Source organism: Schistocerca americana, chromosome 9 (genome assembly GCF_021461395.2).
Source record: "Schistocerca americana isolate TAMUIC-IGC-003095 chromosome 9, iqSchAmer2.1, whole genome shotgun sequence".
Taxonomy (NCBI): Eukaryota; Metazoa; Arthropoda; class Insecta; order Orthoptera; family Acrididae; genus Schistocerca; species Schistocerca americana.
The window spans coordinates 126,017,306-126,043,211 of NC_060127.1; the positions used below are offsets into that span (position 1 = coordinate 126,017,306).

Here is a 25,906-nt window from a genome sequence, read left to right on the forward strand (position 1 = left end):
TTTATGGCAATTCGTGACTAGATATTTGGTGCCACGTTGTTGTCGTTGTGATCTTTCTCCTGTAGCACCACTTTTCAAAAGCTCTCACTCAGTTCTCCTCTGAACTGCTTATCTAACAAGTTTCACTTCTGCACAAGGCTACAGTCCAGACAAATACCCTAAAAAAAGACTTCCTAACACTTATCCCTTTCAGACTCACTGATGCAATTGTGTAGATTAAATTTTACTGTCTCTTCGTTGCAACAGAATAATTTCTTTCCTACGTGGAAACCTCATGAACACTTTTGTGAATGTTCAGTCTTTTCATCATGTACAAGCACTGCCAACTATTGGTCTTCACTGTAAAAATCTCAACAACGCACCGTAGTAATGCACAGCAGCTTGTGGCCGCCAGAATACACAGACGTGTTTTGTTACTTGTGTTCTACAGTGTAAATGAATATTATTATTGTTATTTTGCATGGCAATTCTTGAATGATCAGTTTATTTATCAAAGCAGTGAATATTTCAAAATTAGTTATTTTAGTACATAAAAAGAAGAAATGACAAAGTACTTCTTGGAAGTGGGTACATAATTTTGTATAAATCTTGCATCTAAAATGACTGAAAGATCACCTAAGAGCGTTACAGCATAAAGAAAATTTTTCTTCGTCCAGAAGAAATAGAGGTGTGAAAGGTTTAAACTGATATTAGATGTTAATAAACTCCTCTTTTTTTTATAAATACTTCTCTTGCTATTGCCAGTCAACATTTTGTATCCTCTCTATTTCGGCCACCATCAGTTATGTTACGACCCATAGCGCAAAAATTCTTCTACTATTTCTAGCGTCTCATTTCGAAATCTCATTCCCTCACCATTCGACCACATTCCTTTACCCTTGTTTTGCTTTTATTGATGTTAATCTTATATCCTTTCAAGACACTGTGTATTCCGTTGAAATGCTCCTCCAAGCCCACTTCTGTCTCTGGCAGAATTCCGGTGTCATCGTCAAACGGCAGAGATTTCATTCCTTCTCCCTGAACTCTAATTCCCTTCCTGCATATCTCCTTGGTTTGCTTTACTGCTTGCTCGATGTGCAGACTGAATAATATTGGAGATACCTACGATCCTGTCTCACTCCCTTCTGAATCACTGTTTGCCTTTCATGCCCCTCACATCTTACAGATGCGGACGGCTTTCTGTGCAAGTTGTAGATACCATTTCACTCCCTGTATTTTATTCCTACTCTCTTCAAAATTTCAATAGGTCACTTAACGTTGACAAAAGCTTTCTCTAAATCTAGAAATGCTATAAACATAGGTTTTTCTTTCTTCAATCTATCTTCTTGGATAAGTGGTACGATCAGGCATCTGTGTTCCTGTATTTCTCCGAAACCCAAACTGATTTCCCACATTGTTGCCTTATACCAGTTCTTCCACTCTTGTGTAAATAACTAGTGTCAGTATTTTGCATTGATGACCTATTAAACTAATTCATAACTTAAGAGCGACTGCCTTATTTGGAATTGGAATTATTACATTTTTCTTAAGTGTGAGTGAGTGTATTTCCCCAGTATCGTATATCTTGCACACCAGATGCAATAATTTTGTCACAGCTAACTCTCACGCCGGCTGCAGTGGCCGAGCGGTTTTAGGCGCTTCAGTCTGGAACCACGCGACAGTTACGGTCGCATGTTCGAATCTTGCCTCGGGCATGGATGTGTGTGATGTCCTTAGGTTAGTTAGGTTTAATTAGTTCTAAGTTCTAGGGGACTGATGACCTCAGATGTTGAGTCGCATAGTCCTCAGAGCCATTTGAACAATTTTTTTAACTCTCACAAGGGTCTCAGTAATTCTCAGGGAATATGATCTATTGCAGGGACCTTGTTACCTTTCAGTGCTCTGTGAAATACTTCTCACAGTATCATATCTCCCTTATTATCTTCATCTCCTCCTTTTGCTCTCTCTACAACATTGACCTCAAGTTAGTTTCCCTTGTATAGACATTCTATATGTGCCGTCCGCCTTTCATTGTGTCCTTTGCTTAGTACTTGCAAAACTCTTGATATTCACACAGTCGCTTCTATTTTCTTCGAAGGTCTCATCTGTCCCCTAGTTCTGCATACCATTCCTGCTTACCTGTTCTGCACTTTCTGTCAATTCATATTTTACACGTTTGTATTCCCTTGCTGTATTTTTATATTTTCTCCTTTCATCATTTAAACTTAGTTATTCAGGGATTTCTACTCGGTCTTGCTTTTTTACCTATGTGATCGTGTGCTGCCTTTACTATTTCATCTCTGAAAGCTATGCATCCAACTTCAACCGTATTCCTTTCACCTGTTACAGTCCAGTGTTGCCCGATGTTCTCTCTGAAACTTTCCTTCAGCCACATTGTCTGGAAAACTACTAAACAATTATCGAACGCATGTCAAGCACATTCGCAGCTGTATTGTGAAAGGTGGCTACACTGAGTCACAGCGCCAGAGATTGCGCCAAAGAGTTTTATTCCGCCGCCTCCACTAGCAGTCCTAGTTGAGAAGTTGCCGTGGTTAGAGGTTGTTGAGAGGATGTCAATAGCAGTACTAGTTGTGAGCATGTCGTGTGCAGTTGTTCTAATGGGCTAGACACCCGATGCTGTTCGATTGGGGATGTTGTAATAACCACAGTGTATTTTTCGTCAATATATATGAGGTAATAAAAAAAAATTTGTATTTCAAATTTCCTAACTAACAATGTCTCTTGGTCACAGGTTCAGTCAACAATGCATCTGGCTTGTGTTCATGTATTAGAGTGTAATTCTGGTTTCTATGTGCAATCATAGTATTTCTGGTTTTTTTATTACTTCATTGTGAATGGCGTTTTGTCGAAGTGAGGAAGAACCGTGCCAGATGTCTACGTTGAATCACACTTCCACACACAGAACAGTTACACTTGTGCTTTGTTGTTTCGGAGTTTTTTGTTTCGTAGCTTTTATAGTTGCTGGAAATTTCCTTTCATTCTTTGTTGTTATTCCATGCAGTCAGATTGCGGAGTAATACTAGTCAGGGCCAACCGGTTACGAGACTGCGTAGCCTGACAGACAGCTACTAAAATTAAAATTATTTGCATTATATTTAATTAAGCCCCCATGCAATTGCGTTCCAATAGTGGAGGAACACGCTATTAAGCACATGGTAATTATGTTTTGGCTCAGCAATAAATAAATGCATTTGCTATAACAAAGCATTTCTGGGTTATCATCTGAGGCTGATTTCAATTGTTTTGATGGTGGCCAACGGTGGCTAATTGAATTTAATGGCCGGCCAGAGTGGCCGAGCGGTTCTAGGCGCTTCAGTCTGGAACCGCGCGACCGCTACGGTCGCAGGTTCGAATCCTGCCTCGGGCATGGATGTGGGTGATGTCCTTAGGTTAGTTGGGTTTAAGTAGTTCTACGTTCTAGGGGACTGATGACCCCAGAAGTTAAGTCCCAGAGTGCTGAGAGCCATTTCAACCTCTTTTTTCTTTCTTTCTTTTTTTTTTAATTTAATGATGCAAAATATTTTCTGAGATCGTATAAAAGAAATTTGTACAATTCAAAAAATTAACTCTTTCATACCCAGCAGCGAAGAACCTGTCCATAGCTACCAAGGTGTGCGTTTTGTGAGCCAGTCTTTGGTGAGTCTTAGTAGCAGAGAGAACCACCGTTCCCATTTCTGGAGGCTTCATCTTTGCTGAGTTACAGAACTCTATTTAACCCGAAAGAACAGCCACACTGCAATACTCACGTCTGGTGGTCACCATTCTTCACTCAGTCTCTTTCCTGGTGTATTCAACTACAAGTGTCCAACCATTGCTCCAGCCACTCGTCAAACACACACACTATTTGTTCATCCAAGACGTGAGGTCATCACACATATCTTACCAGATGGATCCTCACAGGTTACCTGCGCCCAACAAATGTTCCAACTCTCTGTAAATGTCGCCCAATATGTTCACATAATCCCTCTGATTACACAATAGGTAGAAATTCTCCACAAAGCTTATGTCCTCATGGACTGCCTTCCACACCTGTTCGTTTTTAGGGTTGAGCCTGTACAGGTCACCACCAGCCTCTAGCAGCTCCAGACCTGGGACACTGCCCACATCCTGGCGCTGAAACATGCTGTGGCTACTGTCATCGAGGCAGGCGTTCGTCAGCAAGACGCATGTGACTCTGCCCTTCACCAGTGACTTGCTAATTTCTCTGAAGGAAGTGCAGTACTTGCTGAGACTGAAGTCAGGCCTGGGAGACAGGGTCAGCCACATGCGGCTGGGGATGGTCTTCCTCCCAGAGGATTTGTGTTTGACCTGGACGAGCAGGGCGTGCGCCTCAGAATGTTCCTCGCGTCGCCACACCAGCACCACATCGTCGAACCTGCCTGCATCGCGATTGTTGGGAGACAACTGGAAGAGAAGCCCACGCCTCAGGCAGCGGAGGAGGACCAGGGCCAGCACACGCTTCTCGTACAATGCTCCAAATTCTGTAGTGAGTGCTCCCTTCTTGTACTCCATAGCAGCAGACCTACAACAAGCAGGATGATGATGATGATGATGATGATGATGATGATGACAGAGGTGGTGGTGATGTTGGTTTTAGGGTACTCAAGTGCGAGGGTAGCAGCACCGTTTCTGAATATGAATATACTTATTTAGTACGAAAGTAAGTCAAAAAGTATCTACACAACACCTTTCTAATATATTAGAACACCATTATAAAATCTGCAATGGCACAATTTCGCAACATAGACACCCAACCCTGCCTGCCAACATCTTCTGTCTATCGCTGTATCAGTTTTCCAGTACCTTTAGAAACAAGTTTCTCAGTCGAGCAGCATGGGATGTACTCGCCACTCCCTTCCAAAATCTCTTTCTTCACTGGAGGAGAACTGACAGACTTTTAAATTAGAGGTGCTGTCTGGGCTCCAACAGGGAGGGCAGCTCCATCAAAAATTTAAAATTAATACCAATAGTTTGGTGTGGGGTTCCTTACAATCTTGCAAGACGAAGACGTAATTATTTTGAATGGACTGCTTGTGCTAAACACATTCACTTTTCAAACTTCGCTCTCCATCAGGACAAACTCCGAGTGGTTCCCAGACAAACGAATCGCACATGAATTAGCATAACCACAAGACTTTTAAAAGAAGTTTTAAAGGACTTTCATATGAGTTAGTATCCAGCGAAAGTCGATTTCTTCCATTCATCATTTCATCCCAAAATTGGCCCCATAAGGCATCAAACATTGTTCCCCTGATATCACTGCTGTGGAAGGACGTACTTGCCCCTTATAATCGCAAAGAACAGTGGAAAAATGTCATTTTCAAAACTGAAGTATATCAGAAGACGGATTCGAACCTTCCTATTATAACACAATGCTCAACGATTTGACACCATTAAGTAATGAAAGTGACGTCTTAAAACAAGTAAGTCAACAAGATATTATAAGAAGCTTGATGAGAACAACGAAGTAAAACAATCGATTCAGTGGTTTGTTAGAAAACATTCGACTTACTCGTATTTGGTTGTAGTTTGATGTATCGATTAAATCCTTCATTCATCCTTTTGAGTGAAACCAGTCTACGGAGACAACTGAAAGGAAATAATTGATTTAGCTAGCTGCTGTTTTATGGCCATTCATTTCTTTTGAGAGAAACCAGAAACCGAATGAAAACAGGGGGTACATTCTGTTGTAGTTATACACATTGACTAAGTTATTCGTTCTTTCTTTTCAAGTGAAACTATTCTGTAGTCTTTCTGTTGGCCACCCGTTATATTAACTGTTGTTTACCTGTCCATTCTTTTGAGAGCAGTCAGTCTGTGGTACTTTTATTTGTTGAACCAAAGAACTGGTTTACATCGGGCATATCTGTGGTACGAAAACATCTCGGGGGGAGGGTGGGGGGGATGAATGCGGGGGGGGGGGGGGTACACCAAAGTTAAAATACGACATTGCAGTGCCCGTGGCGTTCAAAATTACGATCCATAGTTCCTTCAGACTTGCATGCATGATCGAAGGAACAGGTGCTGTAGCGACTACAGCCGTTATGAAAACCATCAGCTGTATATGGGAATGATGACAATGAAAATTTATGCAAGACCAGGACTCGAGCCCGAATTTCTCGTTTTATGTGTGTGGTCGCCTTAACTGCTTTAACTATCTGTGTACGACTCATGGTCAGAACCAAACTTCCATATGTTGTCGTTTCTGTCGCAAGTATATATTCATACACACATTATGTACTCCCATACAGGGGAGGACATTTTAATTGAAATTTGCTGCCTGGTATCGGTGGATAAACACACTATTGCGGTGTCTGTGTTGTCAAGAATGGCACATTCCTCCATTGGATATGCATGCATATTCAAGAAGCGATGGTAGAGAAGAGGAATAGAAAGGAATGACGAAGAACGGCAAGATCAAGGCATTTAGCGACAGAGATGTGACATGTGGCGAGAGCTGTAGAACCCCGCCACAAGAAGAAGAAGAAGAAGAAGAAATATTATGAGTGATGGATGAAAACGAGCTAAAAACGATACAAAGAATTTCAAAAATTCAAATCAAAAAGTAGTTGTTCATATATTCTAAGGGCAAATTTACAATGTAGAACCGCTTATCAAACTTTGACGTCAACCGAATATTTGTATGTAACGGCAGAAGTACAAAAAAATAGCTTTTGAGTAAATGAACAAGTGAAACAGTTTAGAACTGTAGCTTTTTTACATCTCTTTGAAATGAGATACATTACTTGTGCCTTTAAATTGTCATAATAATGTAGTAACGAGTACCTGGTGCCCTCGTCGCTATCCAGCCAGTGCTCATGCCACTTCGCTGCTTGCCCACAGCCACTGGAGCCTGCTGGAGACCCCACCTGATCCTCTGGCAGGGGTGTGGTGCACCCATCTGCAACGTCAGTGGCACGACAGAGGCTGCTGCTGCTGTAGCTGCCATTTCCTCTCTTCTCGCGAAGGTACCTCAAAACTCCTACTGTTCTGAAGTTGTGAGGGTCAATGAAAATGGGCACCTGAAAAATAACATCTGTCTTTAGAATATAATCGCAACAAAGTGATAATGTAGTAAGGGCAGTAACTGTTTTGTGCTGTCTGCAGTACTAGGCACCTATGCCTGGGGGCAAGGGGGATCGTGACCAACACCTAATTCTCGGGTAAAGGAGAAGTATTATAGTGTAGTCAGCTGGTTTTCTTTCGAGGAAACGATTTACATATCGGTATTACGGGGGTTTTTAACATAGTCGGAACTGGAACTTTTTTACGGCTATTTAAAGTTACCGTTCACCTTCCAAAATGCGCGTTAAGACAAAAAAAAGTACCACATAGGAACTTTCCGAATGGGATGGAAATGGGTAGTTGTGATGTGTATATATATCCAAACAAGTGATTGCAATTTCAGGGAAATTGGGTGATATATTCAAGAGAAAGATCTTCACAAATTGGGCAAGTCAGTAAATCGTTGGTCCACCTCTGACCCTTATGCAAGCAGCTTCTCGTCGTGGCTTTGGTTGACAGAGTTGTTGTATGCCCTCCTGACGGATAGTGTCCCAAGTTCAGTCCAACTGGCGCTTTAGACACTCAAAATCCCGAGTTGGTTCCTTCCAGTAACGCTAATGTTCTCAATTAGGGAGAGATGTGGCGACCTTGTTGGCCATGATAGGGTTTGAAAGGCACGAAGAAAGGCAGTATAAACTCTCGCTGTGTGTGGTTAGTCATTATCTTGCTGAAATGTAAGCCCAGGATAGCTTGCTATGGAGGACAACAAACCTGGTCAAAGAACATCGTCGACATATCGACATACCGCTGTGCTTTAAAGGCAGCTCAGTTGACAACCAAAAAGGTTCCGCTATGAAATGAAATGCCATCCCAGATCATCACTCCCGGTTATTGGGTGACAGTCAGGTTGGTATCTCACCACTGTCTGGGGCGTTCAAATGGTTCAAATGGCTCTAAGCACTATGGGACTTAACATCTGAGGTCATCAGCCGAACTACTTAAACCTAACTAACCTAAGGACATCACACACATCCATGCCCGAAGCAGGATTCGAATCTGTGACCGTAGCAGCAGTGCGGTTCCAGACTGAAATGCCTAGAACCGCTCTGCCGCAGCGGCCGGCGTCTGGAGCGTCTCCGGACACGACTGCGCTGGTCATTGGGAGCAGCAAGGAGGAGGATTCATTACTGAAGACAATTTTACTCCAATCAATGAGATTTCGGACCAAATGTTGCCGACACCACTGAAAACAGGCTTGTTCACTTGTGGATGTAGAGAGGTTCAAAAATGTTTCACATGGCTTTGAGCACTATGGGACTTAACATCTGTGGTCATCAGTCCCCTAGAACTTAGAACTACTTAAACCTAACTAACATAAGGACATCATACAGATCCATGCCCGAGGCAGGATTCGAACTTGCGACCATAGTGGCCACGCGGTTCCAGACTGAAGCGCCTAGAACCGCACGGCCACACCGGCCTGCTGTAGAGAGGTCAATGGTAGTTGGTGCAAGAGACGCCGTGAGCTTAGTCCCCTTTTTGTGAGTGTATTAATGATCTCTGTGGGTACTCAAGCATCTGTTGCATGTATGATGGATGACAATGGTGAACACAGGGCTATGAGTACCTCTTGACGATTGCTTGGTCGACACGTTCTGTCATCTTTCTAGGTCGACCACTTTCTTCCTGGCATTATATTCGACCATAGTTCACTCATTCCTGCAAACGTCGTCGAATAGTGACATCAGTCCCATTCAAATGTCCAGCAAATTACCTATTACTCCAATTGGCTTCTTTGAACTCAACATCCTCTCTGAAACGCAGACATCTGTGCGTATTGCTCATGTATCTGTCTGTGGGGCATAATCACTGTGCATATGAATATACGGAACGAAATTTGGAAAAACTTTATGCCCTGGTATCGACACGACCGTTGTTTACTATCCTTGCCAGCTATGAGGTGAAACTGCTCTGCAACATCACACATCCATCCATCGGCCGCCAAAGTTTATAAATTTGATTTTCTGTCGATACCTTCATGATTTACAATTTGTGACCAACTTTCATAACTCTGTATCGTTTTCTTTTTCTTAAAAGTGTATTAAAAGTACTCCGTACCACCTGGTTATCCCCCCCCCCCTACCCCTACAAAGTAACCCATGGGCACACTACAGTGCTATAACTCAAAAGTAAGTAATAAGTTTGCATAATCTATACACTAAGTGGTTATAGTTAAACTTACCCTACTTAACACGTTATAGGACAGACACTAATTAGCGTACAGGTACCAAACTTGGTAGCAATAATCTCCAGAGAATGAAGTTCACGATTTCCATGCATCACAGCGCCACCGTCCAGTTCCAACTATGGCCACCAGGTGTCATGATCAATCATTGTGATTCACAGTCTCACACACATGACCAGCCGCAGTGCACCTGACATGTCAACATGGTCTTGGACAAAAGGAGCAGGGCATTACTGGTGAAGCTCTGTTATCAAAACAACAGCAATGCTGCAGCTGCACTTCGGGAATATTGCTGGCTGAAAGGATTATGGAAGGGTCTTCTTTATCCACGTGCTGTGTGGAGCATTATGAAGAAGTTTGAATGAACTGGAGAACCGGGCGTCGCTATGGGAAGAGGCCAACGACCGCTTGCACTACAGGTTGTTGATGAAAGCGCTGTTGCTATGGCAGACAAGGCAGCTCAAAACTCCCGATTGTCAGGCAGTACACGTGCTGTTTCACGACAGTTGAACATCCCGTGTTCCACTGTGCGGAAGGCGCTTCGAATCATTCTCAAATGGTGTCCATACAAGATCCATATTGTACAGCAGCTTGCACCTCAGGACGAACAACAGCGTGCTGATGTCGCTCTCCACTTTCGCGTAAGGATTGAAGTTGACGAGGGCTCGCCCTGGACCATCTTATGGACAGACGAAGCTAATTTTTCTCTGACGGATGAGGCGAACACACAGAATTGCCGAGGGTGGGAATCTTCACCACAATTCATTGTGCAGGAAGTTCCTCTGTATGGTGAACGTGTCAGCACATGGTGTGGCTTCACAGCTACGTTCATCATTGGCCCATTCTTTTTTGAAGAGACTGGCGCTACAGGATGAAAGACGTGCAGTGTGACTGGCCAGCGTTACTGCAATATGCTTCTCCAGCATGTCATACCCGCTCTGCACTAGAGAGACGCCTTGAACTCAACAGTTTTCATGCAACATGTGACCCCACCGCACTTCGCTCGTGAAGTTCACCTGCTTTTCCGAAACACAGTTGGAAACGATCGAATTGTCAGCCCGTCGTTTCCAAAAGCTTGATCGGTACCATCACCTGCTCTCACTCCCTGTGACTTCTGGTTGTGGGTCTTATCTGTAGGACAGGGTTTACCAGGGGACCATTCACACATGTGTTGGTCTGAAGTGCAGCATATCAAGAGAGGTAGCCACCATACCCACGGACATGCTTCGTTCTGCCGTGCAAAATGCAATCCTGCGCTTTCAGACTCTTCTGGACACTGATCGGCGCCATATTGAACAGCTTTTGTAGCAGTCATGATACTGGTTTGTAATGGCATGATGTACCGTAGCAGCGTATTAAAAGTGTTTCAATTGAATTGATTCTGCACTATTCCTTAACATTAATGCCACCAACTTCGGTGTTTGTAGGGTAATTAGTTTTCATGTTATAACGTGTTAGATATGGAAAGTTCAATTGTAACTATCCGGTATATAAAAAAGAGTGTTCGTTTGATTATTTATCTGTAATTCAAAAAAACTACAGTTTTATTCCGACCTTCATGATATTTTTCGTACTTTATCTTCAAGACAAGAGGACGATCATTTTCAACATAAGATTTCTGACTATAAATATATACATGTGTAATCTATAAAGAGGAAAGATGGTTACCAAAAATCTCTAAAACGTTTTTGGCCGATTTACTTCAAATTTCGTAACGATACTCTAGTGAACATGTGAGCGGACATAGGCTACATATTTTCTCTCCTCCCCCCCCCCCCCCCCCTCTCTCTCTCTCTCTCCATATGTATACAAGTTCAGTCAGGAGGTAAGGTACGTGCTTTGACGGGTGATACTACTGGTGATTCTGAATAAAAAGCTTCTAATAAATATATGGCCTTTTCTTAACCGTCTCTGGGTAAACCAATGTAAACAACTAGGAGCAGGAAAGGTGCAGGTGACGGAAAATTAAGATAATTTTATGTTATGGTTTGTTTAATTGTGTACATTTCCTCACAGAAGATGTTCAAACAGTCCATCGTCAAATTCGGTGCATGATGCTGCTCTTGTAGACAGGTGTTGCGTCGACGATCGGAGCTCAGTTTCGCATTCCTTTACCTGGGCACAAGCACGTAAAATACGAGCTAGAAGTTCCTCTCTTGTGTCCACTCTGCGCTTGTACACGTCGCTCTTCAGCCACTCCCATAAACAGTAATCCAATGGGGTAAGATCGGGCGACCTCGGTGGCCAAGCAATGACTCCCCGGTGACAGATCCAACGACCAGGATACGTTGTGTTGAGATACTGTGTCACTGGCCGTACGGAATGTGTAGGAGCTCCGTCATGCTGAAAGTACACATGGGCTCGTGTTGCCACAGGAATATCCTCCACGTATTCAGATAACACATTTTGAAGAAATTCAAGATACCGTGTCCCAGTAAGACAGTTTTCTAAAACAACTGAACCCATGAGTTGGTCATCAATAATACGGCATCACACGTTGACTGAGAAAGGTCGTTGAAATTTCGTTTCCACAGTAGCGTGCAAATTGTAATTTGCCCATACATGATAGTTGCGCGTGTTGCTGATTCCGTTGCGGGTAAATACTGACGTATCAGTGAACTGAATTCGTGGAATTAATCGATCGTTGGCAATGATCCATTGACAGAATTCTTGCCGGGCGGCAGCATCATCTTCATGCAGATGTTGTACACTCTGCCGATGAAAGGGATACAGACTGTGCTCGTGTACTGTGCGTATCACTCGTGTCTGTGGAATACCAAGCTGGGCAGCAATTCTTATAGAGCTAGTAGTAGGGTTGCGTTCCACTAATGAAGAATGTTCTCAGCTACATCAAGAGTTTGTTGTACGGGACGTTCAGAGACAATATTTACGCTGGGAAGCGTACCACGCTCACGCAATCAGTGAAACACGCAGCTAAACCTCCTGCTATCTGCTTCGGAAATCGTTGTTGGTATTCTCGCACAGCACCTCTTTAATTCCCATTCGACAAACCATAGACAAACACCATGTCAGCATACTCTGCATGTGTGAAGATCCGTGGCATTTTCACCACACAAAACTGTATTCGTTGTTCGCGTAACAACACTGTAGTTCCTTGCACTACGACAAGCACTGTCGGATTGAGACTTGAGGTAAACAACTGCACCATGCGCAAGTGAAGTCGTACTGACATAGTAAGGACGCCGCTACACGTTTAGCTTTCCTAGTAGTTTTCATTGGTTTACTCGGAAACGATTACGAAAAGGGCATATGTTTATTAGGAGTTTTTTTGTTCAGAATCATCACTTGTACACCCTTCAAAGCATGTACCTTTTCTCCTGACTCACTCTGCATATACACACATCAAAAAAAGTTTTGAATCACCTCGGTTCCGAGAGTTCCGGAACCTGTACAGAAAATTGGAATAGAGACCCACATAAACATCATTGCATGCCTGTGGCATACTATCCACAAGTTCATCAAAGCACTTTTGGTCCAGATTGTCCCACTCCTCAACGGCGATTCGGCGTAGATCCCTCAGAGTGGTTGGTGGGTCACGTCATCCATAAACAGCCCTTTCCAATCTTTGCCAGGCATGATCGATAGGGTTCATGTCTGGAGAACATGCCGGCCACTTTACTCGAGCGATGTCGTTATCCTAAAGGAAGTTATTCAGAAGATATTCAGGATGGGGGCGCGAATTGTTGCTCATGAAGAGGAATGCCTCACCAATATGCTGCCGATATGGTTGCACTATCGGTCGGAGGACGGCATTCACGTATTGTACAGCCGTTACGGCACCTTGCATGACCACCAGCGGCGTTTGTCGGTCCCACATAATGCCACCCCAAAACAGCAGGGAACCTCCACCTTGCTGCACTCACTGGACAGTGTGTTTAAGGCGTTCTGCCTGACCAGATTCCCTCCAAACACATCTCCGACGATAGTCTGGTTAAAGGCATATGCGACAGTCATCAGTGAAGATAACGTGATGCCAATCCTGAGCGGTCCATTCGGCACTACACAGCACTACGTGGTGTCGTGGTTGCAAAGATGGACCTCGCCATGGATGTCGGGAGTGCAGTTGCGCATCATGCAGCCTACTGCACAAAGTTTGAGTTGTAACACGAGTCACGTGGCTGCGCGAATAGCATTATTCAACTTGGTAGCATTGCTGTCAGGGTTCCTCCGAGCTATAATCCGTAGATCCACTGCAGTAGTAACCCCTGGGCGGCATGAGCGAGGAATGTCATCGACAGTTACTGTCTCTCTGTATCTCCTCCAAGTCTGAACAACATCGCTATGGTTCAGTCTGAGATGCCTCGACGCTTCCCTTGTTGAGAGCCCTTCCTGGCACAATAGTAACAATACGGACGCGATCGAACTTCGGTATTGACCATATAGGCATGGTTGAACTACAGACAAGACGAGCCGTGTACCTGCTTCCTGGTGGAATGACTGGAACTGATCGGCTGTCAGACCCCCTCCATCTAATAGGCGCTGCTCATGCAAGGTTGTTTACATCTCTGGACAGGTTTAGTAACATCTCTGAATAGCCAACAGGACTGTGTTGTGATACAATATCAATAGTCAACGTCTATCTTCAGGAGAACGGGGGTGACGCAAAAACTTTTTTTGATCTGCCAATTTACTTCAAATTTCTACATGCAAGTGAGATACATAATCTGATGATCACTCAACACGGCACAAGGCCAATCACTTTGTGTGGTAGTGATGACCGCACACGTATGAAGCCATGTCAAAGGACATTCTGAGGATGATTCCACATCGAAAATGATCATACTCCTTCAGCGCAGCACGACTGCAATATTCGCTCCTGCCAAGTTGTTCGAGGTGCCTGCAGGCAGACAACCCCTCGACACACCTTCTGTTTCATGTGCTTGCCTATAGGCGCCTAGGAATACTTGACAGGTTGAAACTTCCTGGCAGATTAAAACTGTGTGCCGGACCGAGACTCGGACTCGGGGCTTTGCCTTTAGCGGGCAAGTGCTCTACCATCTGAGCTACCCAAGCACGACTCACACCCCGTCTTCACAGCTTTACTTCTGCCAGTACCTCATCTCCTACCTTCCTGCGAGTTCGAATCTCAGTCCGGCACACAGTTTTATTCTTCCAGGAAGTTTCATATCAGCGCACAGTCCGCTGCAAAGTGAAAATCTCATTCTGGATACTTGTTTCAGTACAGTTTCACGTTTAACGTTCTCGGTAAAAGAAGGTAGGTGGATGTCACGAATGGTTTTCCTGAACCGAAGAGTCTTAGAGGAACCCTTTGCCACTTTGTTCACATGTGTGTCAATATTGCACCCCCTCATCACCAAGCTACAGGAGGATGCGAAACAGGAGGTTTAAAAATCATAAGCACCTTCTGCTGCTTCGAGTCACGTTCAGATTCCATCGAATGGTACTGAGGGGTCCCTAGTGGTACCAACCTCTAAACGAGAGTAAAATTGCCGATCGCGCTGCATGTCGAATGAATGCAATCACGTTCATTAGAGGTGCCACCCCCAGTGTCCTCAGGGAAGGCTTGAAACGTCGAAGGTTGTCAGTAGTGTCGAAGGCTGCGAATAACTTCGTCCTGTTGCTCATCGCATTGTGAACTGTACTTGTCCACAACGAAATGTGTGGATATCAACGCCCCAGGGAAAATGGTGGTTGCTTTTATGCAACCCCCCCCCCCCCCCCCGCCCCCTCCGTAGCCCTTCCGTGTGGATCCTGAGCGGCCGTGCGTGTGAAACGTTTTCCTCGGGCACCCGTAACCAAACCACGCGACTTCAACGCTGGCGTCGCGGTTCTGACCTCCACAGCAGAGGCGACAAGAGAAGTGGTGAAATGTGGGTAAGAGGGGTTACGACGACCTTCCCATCGTGTGACACGTCGACGGCGGCGTTGGGAAGAGTTGTAGTGAAATTTGGTGCCAATGTGACACCATTAACCCACCTTACACCTCACATGAAGTCCTGAGCTTTGGCCTTTTCTTCGCACGTGTCGACACGTTGCTGTTTGAAACGCCGCAAGGCAAAGGCTGTCATCGCAGGGCGCCACGCTTTTGCACCGTTGCCACGGAATTTTGTTGGCACCTTTTAGCCAAATTTCAACCCCGCCTCCGTAGCGCAGCGGTAGTGTTACCGCCTATAGCGCAAGGGGGCCCGGGTTCGATTCCCAGCAAGGGGCTGGGTGTTTTATGTCCTTCACCATCATTTTCGTCATCACTGACACGCAAGTAGCCGAAATGGTGTCAACTACAAAGACTTGCAATACGGCGGCCGAACACCGAAGGGGATACCCCGGCCAATAAATGCCATACGCTCATCTCATTTTCAACCCTTTGCATCGCAATTGGGGATAACTGCGGAATAAGGGGATTTCGAAAAAAATAATCCTATAATTCTGTTGCGCAGCGCGCAATATTAGCTAGAGACCTTACCACTTGTAAATAGTTAGGCCAGTAAAAGCTAATTACAGTCCATTCGTCAGTATATTGTACACTATATTAGGCAACCTTCAATATCATTTTAAGACGGTCATTATTACTGTGGAATATGAAATATTGCGCAATATGAGACCCTACCACTTGTAAATAGTTAGGTCAGTAAAAGCTAATTACAGTCCATTCTTCAGTATATTGTACACTATATTAGGCAACCTTCAATATCATCTTAAGACGGTCATTATTACTGTGCAATATGAAATATTGCGCAATATGATCGCCAGTCTATGGGCCACTTGAGGTACGTTTCACATGTCGCGTAGATGAGCTAAAGAGAGATTCCATTGGCTAATTATGTGATTGTCTTGCAGTAATCGTATTAATTCAGTTAAGGACTTGGTGCGTCAACATTGATTGTTAGATCCACAGCAAAACAGTAGGTATTTCTAGGCAACCAGCGAGTACTCATGATCATATGCGCTTCTTCGACACTCTGGAGTCATTCATTGTGAGCTAAGAAGGGTTTCACTTACTGGCTAAGATAGTACATTTTTTCAGTGGATGGCTTTAGTCGTATCGAAAAAGTGACTCTTGTCGTATCGGGATACGTGACTGAATGCGAGTTCATTTCATCTGATACTTACACATTTTTTTCGAATGCGCCCTCCTCAGCTGACATGGCCCTTCACTGCCCCAAAAATTTTGCCTACTATGTTCCTGATGAATATTCTTCAGTCCCAATTTTCACATGCATATGTTGAGTATAAGTGATTTATAGATATGGCCGTGCGGTTAAAGGCGCTGCAGTCTGGAACCGCAAGACCGCTACGGTCGCAGGTTCGAATCCTGCCTCGGGCATGGATGTTTGTGATGTCCTTAGGTTAGTTAAGTTTAACTAGTTCTAAGTTCTAGGGGACTAATGACCTCAGCAGTTGAGTCCCATAGTGCTCAGAGCCATTTGAACCATTTGATTTATAGATCCCAGTTTTTGTTTTTCTATATATACATTTGCTCTTTAGGATACCACACAGGGCATAAAATATTTCATGTACGTTTTCAATCCTAATTTTACGTTGTGGGCTTCATTTACGACTCCTCCATCTCAGATATTAAATTTCATTAATTTCTTAAACTGTTTCTGTTTGAACGTTTATAATTCTTACTATCATTGGTAGTATAAGTGAGCACAGAATAATTTGTTTTGTTGCTGATATTGTTGAAGGTGAAGCTAAGAAACTGAAATATGGATCTTCGGAAACACTTGCACATTTTAAGTGTCAAATTCCTTAAAAAAAACATAAATACAAGAGGAAGTCAGAAAGTAAAGAGATTTTTGAGAAAAAGAAGCCGGCCGCGCTAGCCGAGTGGCTCTAGGCGCGAAGTCCCGAACTGCGCGACTGCTACGGTCGCAGGCTCGAATCCGGCCTAGGGCATGGATGTGTGTGATGTCCTTGGGTTAGTTAGGTTTAAGTAGTTCTCAAGTTCTAGGGGACTGATGAGAAAAATTATTTATATTGATGACAGAAAATTGAAACACACATTTTTCTACACAACCTCCCTGGACTTCAACACACTTTGTCTAACGTTTCACAAGTTTTTTGATTCCGTCGGAAAAAAGCTTTCTGGTTGCGCCAGTAAACAATTTTGCACCGCATCAATGACTTCTACATCGGTTTGCGAATCTTCTTCCCCTGAGCGCTTCCTTCCCTGGTCCAACCATGGAAACCGGTTGGAGCCAGGCCTCGACTGTATGGCGGGTATTCCAGCAATTCCAATCCCAACTTCTTTACTGCTCCAGCCGTCCGTTTTGAAGAATGTGGCCGAGCGTTTTCTTGCTGCAGGGTAACAACTTTTCGCAGTTTTCCGCGACGTTTGGATCTGATTGTAAGTTTCAGTTTAGTTCGCAACACATCAAAGTAGCTCTCACTGTTCACAGTTTCGCGCCTTGGGGAGAATTGAAAGGCTACAACACCTTCCATGTCCCACAACATTGTTAGCATAATCTTACCAGCTGATGGCTGACGTTTAAATTTCTTAACCTCTGGTGATGATGGGGGTTTCCAAACCATGCTCGCGCCCTTACTTCCCAGTTCGTTATGCGGCATCCACGTTTCGTCTACCGTAACGATTTGCTGTAAAAATCAATCTCCCTCGCGATGATAACCAGTCAAATTTTTACGAGGGATGGCCATCCCTTGCGTCTTACGCTACGCTGGAAGTTCGTCGGTACCCATCTTGCACATACTTTCCGAAAGTTTAGCTTGTCATATAAGATGGAATGTGCTGAACCATGGCTGATATGTAAAGTACTGGCGATTTCGTCCACTGTGTTTTCCATCACCACTCCCTCAACGACTTCCAAATTGTCCACAGTTGTTGACGTCGATGACCTGCCCGATCTTTCCTCGCCATTCCTTGTTTCAAGCGCTCTGTTCATTCGTAGATCTTGCTACGCTATAAATAGCTGTCACCGCACTGCACTTGCATTCGACGAATGATTTTCACAGGCTTAACATCTTCTGCGAACAAAGACCGAAAGACTGCCCTTATTTCCTCCTTGGTGCAGATCGACAATGGAGCTGTCATGTTCCACGGTCTGCTAAAATACACAACTAGCGCGAGAATAAGACTGACACGTTGTGTAGAACTGTTCCAGACGACATACTTCAGCCCTGGATACTAGCAGTGTTACCAAACCCTTCGGTGGCAAACTGCAAAAGTCCCTTTACTTTTTGACTTCTCCTCCTTGTTGCCGAAAGATTTACAGTGAAGCGCCAAAGAAACTGGTGTAGGCATGCGTAATTAAATACGGAGATTTGTAAACAGGCAGCCGGCAACCCCTATATAAGACAACAAGTGTCTGGCGCAGTTGTTAGATCGGTTACTGCCGCTAAAATGGCAAGATATCAAGATTTAAGTGAGTTGAACGTGGTGTTATAGTCAGCGCACGAGGGATGAGACACAACATCTCCGAGGTGGCGATGAAGTGGGGATTTTCCCGTACGACCATTTCACGAATGGGCCTTTAAATCAGGAATCCGGGAAAACACCAAATCTCCGACATGGCTCGGTCGGAAAAAGATCCTGCAAGAACGGGACCAACGACGACAGAGGAGAATCGTTCAATGTGACAGAAGTGCAGCCCTTCCGCAAATTGCTGTAGATTTCAACCCTGGGCCATCAACAAGTGTCAGTGTGCGAACCACTCAACGAAACATCATCGATATGGACTTTCGGAGCCGAAGGCCCACTCGCGTACTCTTGATGACTGCACGACACAAAGCTTTACGCCTTGCCTGGGCCCCTCGACACCAACATTGGACTGTTGATGACTGGAAACATGTTGCCTGGTCGGACAAGTCTCGTTTCAAATTGTATCAAGCGGATGGACGTGCACGGATATGGAGACAACCTCATGAATCCATGGACCCTGGATGTCAGCAGGAGACTGTACAAGCTGGTGGAGGCTCTGTATTGGTGTGAGGTGTGTGCAGTTGTATTGATATGGGACCCCTGATACGTCTAGATACGCCTCTGACATATGACATGTACGTATGCACCCTGTTTCATCACCAGCATCCACTCGTCCATTGTGCGTTCCGACGGACTTGGGCAATTCCAGCAGGACAATGCGACACCCCACACCTCCAGAATTGCTACAGAATGGCTTTAGAAACACTCTTCTGAGTTTGAACACTTCCGCTGCCCACCAGACTCCCCAGACATGAACATTATTGACCATTTCTGGGGTGCCTTGCAACGTGTTGTTCAGAAGAAATCTCCACCCCTTGTTCTCTTATGGCTTTACGAACAGCCCTGCAGGATACATGGTGTCAATTCCCTCCAGGACTATTTCAGACATCAGTCAAGTCCATGGCACGTCGTGTTGTGGGACTTCTGTGCGCTCGCTGGGGCTGTACATGATATTACGCAGGTGCACCAGTTTCTTCAGCGTATTTTCGAAAGGAAATCTTATAGTTCTACTCAAACCAAATACTTAAGTTTGCAATAGGCGTGAACCACTGAACAATCGAATTACAATATCATAGTGCAATAACGCAATCAGAACACCTCCAAATATTTTCAGTCAGAAAAATTTCACAGACCTTAATGTGACACCTCCCTCATAGATAAAGCATCAGTTGTTATAAAAAAGTCATCATACTTACCCATACGTGTCCTTGCTCCCAGGCCTTTTCGGCGATGAGACTGAGACACTGTCTTGGTATATCTTCGTACATCAGGTTTACAGCAAACTGAAACGTGAGACTATGTCAGTAGGGATTCTACTTTTAATGATCTTACTTGTGATAAAACAAAACAATAATCACTAAGAAGTTATTGAGTTTTTCGATATGGCTACATTTTGTGCCACACTGAAAATACTCTTTCGTCCCAATCTCGTCACAAAGCACTCTTGAACTATTAGTGTCGGCCGCGTTTGTACGGTAAACATCGTAGAGTTCTGGATAGTAAAGTGACCAGTGCGATTTTTTACATTAACTACAGCATCGCAGATACATTCAAAATGATGAAACATATTCACATGTTAATCCTGTCAAAGTGTGTGTACTGTTCCATAGCTCTGTATTTTAATCACCTCACTCAAATTCACACATTTGCACTTCGATAGTGAATAAAGGAAGCACCTACAGAAACACATCACCTTCTGTTTTGGGAAACATGAGTCTATAAGCAAGTGGTAACATACAATGTTTCGAGCAAATGATGGGCTTTTTGCCAAGTAATAACTCATTTATGACTCTTGTGAATCTGATGGATATAATAGTTATCCATTACACTGTAGTGTGTATTGTGTATTGAACCAGGGATCTACAAACGACGGAGAGGCTTCGTCTCGCCGTAGCTCTCAGTGGGTTACAACCCCACAACAGGCCACAGCAGTCCACATACCCCACCGCCGCCCCACACCGAACCCAGGGTTATTGTGCGGTTCGACCCCCAGTGGATCCCTCATGGAAACGTTTCATACCAGACGAGTGCAGCCCAGATGTTTGCGTGGTACAGTAATCATGGTGTACGCGTACGTGGAGACAGTGTTTGTGCAGCAATCACCGACGTAGTGTAACTGAGGCGGAATAAGGGGAACCAGCCCGCATTCGCAGAGGCAGATGGAAAACTGCCGAAAAACCATGCGCAGACTGGCCGGCACACCGGACCTCGACACTAATCCGCCGGTCGGATTTGTGCCAGGGACCGGCACGCCATCCCTCTCGGGAAGCAGCGCGTTAGACTGCGTGGCTAGCCAGGCAGGCCAGCTACATGTGCTTCTGTAGTCTTTACGACCATTAAGAGAAATTTGTGGCACAACTTGACTAGAAGAAGGTATCGGTTGGTAGGGCATATACTGAGGCATCAAGGGATCACCAATTTAGTACTGGAGGGCAGCGTGGATGGTAAAAATCGTAGAGGGAGACCAAAAGATCAATACATTAAACTGATTCAGAAGGATGTAGGTTGCAGTAGGTACTTGGAGATGAAGAACCTTGCACAGGATAGAGTAGCATGGAGAGCTGCATCAAACCAGTCTCTGGACTGAAGACCACAACAACAACAACCTCCACGCATCGATTGCACATATACACAGAGTTTGAAAGTTAAATGACATTCATAGGTCGCAGAACTGATTCGTCTTAGAATTTTAGAGGTACTTTTATTCGACTGCAGCCGTTCGTCACGGGGTTCTTCTCTTATTGTAAATAAAAGGCGGTAACGTGGAAAAGCGAAATACGTTTGTAGAAAATGAAAAACGTCGTTAAATGTTTTTTCTGATGAACGTACAATTTTCTCTTATCGAACGGCCATTATATTCCGAATATGCCTCGAATGTCACCAACAATACTGAAATGAAACTGCATACAAAAACCTAAAACTGCAAGGTATATTGTCCCCAGTGCTATATTACGAAAAGACTTAAAAAATGGCCGGCCGGTGTGGCCAAGCGGTTAAAGGCGCTACAGTCTGGAACCGCGTGACCGCTACGGTCGCAGGTTCGAATCCTGCCTCGGGCATGGATGTGTGTGATGTCCTTAGGTTAGTTAGGTTTAAGTAGTTCTAAGTTCTAGGGGACTGATGACCTTAGAAGTTAAGTCCCATAGTGCTCAGAGCCGTTTGAACCATTTTTGAACTTAAAAAATGGTATTTATAAAGAAGAGACATTTAAAACTTGAATGATACAGATTTTTTATAATGTACCCGTAAAATAATAATTTCTCTGTGTAAGTTTCGAGTGCAAAGAAATATAACAAAATGATCTAAAGAGACAACTAGATACGCTCTTTTGTTAATTTTTTAGTCGTTTCACTTCTTCTCTTGTCTCGGTTGCGTGTAGACGGACATCTTGCGAGTGCTGGCAAATGTAAGCATATTTGTATGAATTAAGCAGATAATATATTGATTTAATATTATTGTTCACTTTTAATTTGTAAGAGGTCATCCCGATTTCATGTCCGCCTTCCTTGAATTAACCTGCATTCAAGTAATTTACAGTTCAACAATCGCAGCGGCCGATGCAGCCAACGACGCCATTACGTGGCGATATTAAATAATAAAAAATTAGCGGAAGCGAAAAACTCGCCCGCCATTAACATAATATTCATTTTTCTCCACAGCCGCACGAAGTTGCAGAAATACGTAGCTTTAAGGTTCTTATTTTCAGTACCACAGCCGAGAGCCAGAGCCAGGACTCCAATGCAATGGTTAACGGAGGTAAGAAAAAATACTCTCGCGCGTGTGTGGGCCGCAATTGTAATTAATAACTAAACGTTTTTTGATTTAAAGTGAACTGACTAGCCGAGGAAATTAATATGAAAAGTTTATTCCATTGTTCCACTTACATGCTCCTGTTTTAAGATTCAGTGAGTCTAACGTTCATTAACGTAGCAAATAATTTATACTGAAGATTAATATTGTTAAAAAGGAGAACTTCGCAAAAGCATTTAATCGTAAATCAAAATTGAATGAAATATCATTTTTATTAAGGCCCACCACGTAAGTCGGCAACAATCAAAATAAAAATAAAAATAATAATAGTAATATATTAAATTACGACGGCCGACGGACGTGAGAAAAGCCCATACTATATTTCACTAGTCAAGGTAAGAACTGAAGTAAATTGCCACATTATTATGTAAATTAAAAAGGGAGTTAGACTATGAGCTACACAGGAATGGCATACCGTATCTGATAGTTAATGACATGTACACATGTTACCGTTGTTAGGAGTCGTCAGTCGCGTTTTCTCTGGCATTCCGCTAGGTTTTTGCAATTTCTTTTTTTCCAATGTTTAGCTGGAGTCAGCACAGACAAATGCTGCTCATCACTTTTTTAAGCAACGCCAAACGTCAATGGAAAGCGTAAGTTTATTTTCCATTGCAAATAAAATTTTATGTGCCCAATCGGCAGAGCGGTCGCAAATTAGTCTAGTGCGATATTCCTTTTATCGATGTGTATTAACGGGGGCCGTAAAACACGAAGAATAGCCAGTCCCCCAGCACCGCTCTGGCCCACTGCGTCTGCTCCCACGTGCAGCAGCACTTCTTAGTAGCAGCTGGAGTACTGGTTAATCTTCGTGTTTATAACTGTTGCTGTTACGAGAGTCACTCCAAAAGAAATGTACACTATTTTTGTAAAAATACAGTTTTCATTCTGCACATCTGAAAGTTTCACAGTGTGTAGATACATCCTTCCCGCTTGTTTTCAAACTTAGTTCAACCTGCTCCCGTGAGTGGCGCCGTCACGGCATGCCTTCAAGATGGCTGCTACACTTGATGTTCGTCAGAAGCAACGTGCTGTCATAGAATTCCTGTGCAGTCAAAACGAGACAGTGGGAAACATCCACAAGAGATCGAAAAAGGTGTACGGAGATGCTTCTGTCGATCGCAGTACAGTTGGTCGGCGGGCAAGCAGCTTACGTGATGAAAGCGGGACGGCAATATTGAGGATTGTCCTCGCAGTGGCAGGCCTCGTACTGCACACACTCTAGACAATGTGCAGAGAGTTAACGAATTGGTGACTGCTGACAGATGCATCACAGTCAACGAATTGTCACGCTACATTGGGATAGGGGAAGGAAATATTTGTAGAATACTGAAAGTGTTGGCGTTAAAAAAGATTTGTGCCAGGTGGGTTCCCAGGATCTTGATAGTGGCTCGCAAAGAAACAAGAAAAACGGTACGCAGCGAACTTTTGGAACAGTACGAGAATGGTGGACATGAATTTCTTGGAAGAATTGTGACAGATGATGAAACATGGCTCCATTATTTTTCACCAGAGATGATGAGGCAATCAATGGAGTGGCATCATGCAAATTCGCCCAAGAAAAAAAAATTCAAAACCACACCTTCTGCTGGAAAAGTTACGGCTACAGTGTTTCTCGATTCCGAAGGACTCTTGCTTGTGGATATCGTGCCAAGTGGAACCACCAAAAATTCTGATGCATACGTGACGACACTGAAGAAACCTCAAGCTCGACTGTGTCGTGTTCGACCACATCGGCAAAAGCAGGATGTTTTGCTGTTGCACGACAATGCACGGCCACATGTCAGTCAAAAAACTATGGAAGCGATCACAAAACTCGGATGGACAACACTGAAACAGCCGCCTTACAGTCCTGACCTGGCTCCATGTGACTATCATCTCTTTGGGAAACTGAAAGACTCTCTTCGTGGAACAAGATTTGAAGGTGATGACTCCCTTTCGCACACTGCCAAACAGTGGCTCCAACATGTTGGTCCAGAATTTTACCATGCGGGTATACAGACACTGGTTCCAAGATGGCGTAAGGTCGTTGAGAGGGACGGAAATTATGTGGAGAAATGAAAATATTGTTAGTAAAGTATGTATCTACACACTGTAAAACTTTCAAACATGTAGAGTAAAAGATGGATTTAAAAAAAAATAGTGTGCATTTATTTTGGAGTGACCATCGTAATGTGCACGAATAAAGCACTAGACTACTCTAGAGCACGTAAAATTCCATTTTAAAATCATTCCGTTTGTAACAGGAAACAAACCTACGCCCCCCGTCGACGCTGGCCATCGCGTGAGACACTTGATGAGCAGCATTTGTCTGGGCTCACTCCGGCTATACCTTGCAAAAACTAAACTTCAAATACCTGTTGCAACAAGAGAGAAATAGCGCCTGATGAACCAAGGGAGACACATCCAATATGCGGGGTGTAAACGATATAAGCTGCCAAAAAATCATGGCAGTAGATCACAAGTAATTAATTTAAAAGTCTAGTAACATGATTGTCCCTTTCCTGCGGTTGTCCCAGGTCACTGTTTTTGGACATGTTGACATTGGACAGCGCACCCGGATTAGATGTGACTTGTGGAAATAATTACGTACAGAGGTCCGCCTGTTTAGCTGGGTGGTGACGTGTCTGCCTCCCATGCAGCGGGCCCGCGTTCGATTCCCGAGCTTGGTTGGAGATTTTTCTCCACTCGTGGACTGGGTGTTGTGTTGTCCTCACCATCGTTTCATCCTCATCACCGGCACACAAGTTGCCCACTGTGGCGTCGCCTAAAATAAGATTTGCACTTCGCGGCTGAACTTCCCCGGTTGGGGCCTCTCGGCCAACAATGCCTTACGATCATTTCATTCTTTCTTTATGCACAACAGACTGGGAGAATTCATTAAACAGGATGAAACCTTTACGAGATTGCCTGCTGCACCCCCTCCTCCAACACAGCCGCATCGGTTCGTGCGAAAGAACTTGCTCACCTTCTACCAGTAATTTATCGTAGATCACTTGAGCCATGAAAGGTTCGTAACGACTGGAAAAAAACGAAGGTCATTCCCGTTTTTAAGAAAGGCCGTAAGACAGATCCACATGGTTATAGACCTATATCGCTGACGTCAATCTGTTGTAAAATTAGGGAAGATGCTTTGTGCTCAAAAATTATGATGTTTTTGCAAAATGAACATCTCCTCTATAAAAATGAAAATGGATTCCGCAAACAGAGACCCTGCGAAACTAAGCTCGCTCTGTTCCTCCATGAGATCCACAGCGCAGTGGACAACGACGCTTAGGTTGAGGCCGTGTTCCTTTATTTCAGTAAAGCGTTTGACACCGTACCGCATTGCCGTTTAATGAAAAAAATACGAGCTTACGGAGTATCGGAGCAGACCAGCGATTGGATTCAAGACTTTCTTGCAGATATAACTCAACACGTCGCTCTTA

General features: G+C 44.0%; 1 protein-coding gene across 2 annotated transcripts in view; it reads right to left on the reverse strand.

The window, feature by feature from the left end:
• Positions 1-3,452: 3,452 nt before the first annotated feature.
• Positions 3,453-25,906, reverse strand: part of LOC124550971 — an 81,118-nt gene continuing 58,664 nt past the window's right edge. For both annotated transcript variants that reach the window (XM_047125790.1, XM_047125791.1), the window contains exons 5-7: positions 19,868-19,954; positions 6,787-7,022; positions 3,453-4,522 (exon numbers count right to left, since the gene is read on the reverse strand). In XM_047125790.1, coding sequence (XP_046981746.1) covers positions 3,895-4,522; positions 6,787-7,022; positions 19,868-19,954 — 951 coding nt within the window. In that variant the 3' untranslated portion in view covers positions 3,453-3,894. The remainder of the gene's footprint in view (positions 4,523-6,786; positions 7,023-19,867; positions 19,955-25,906) is intronic.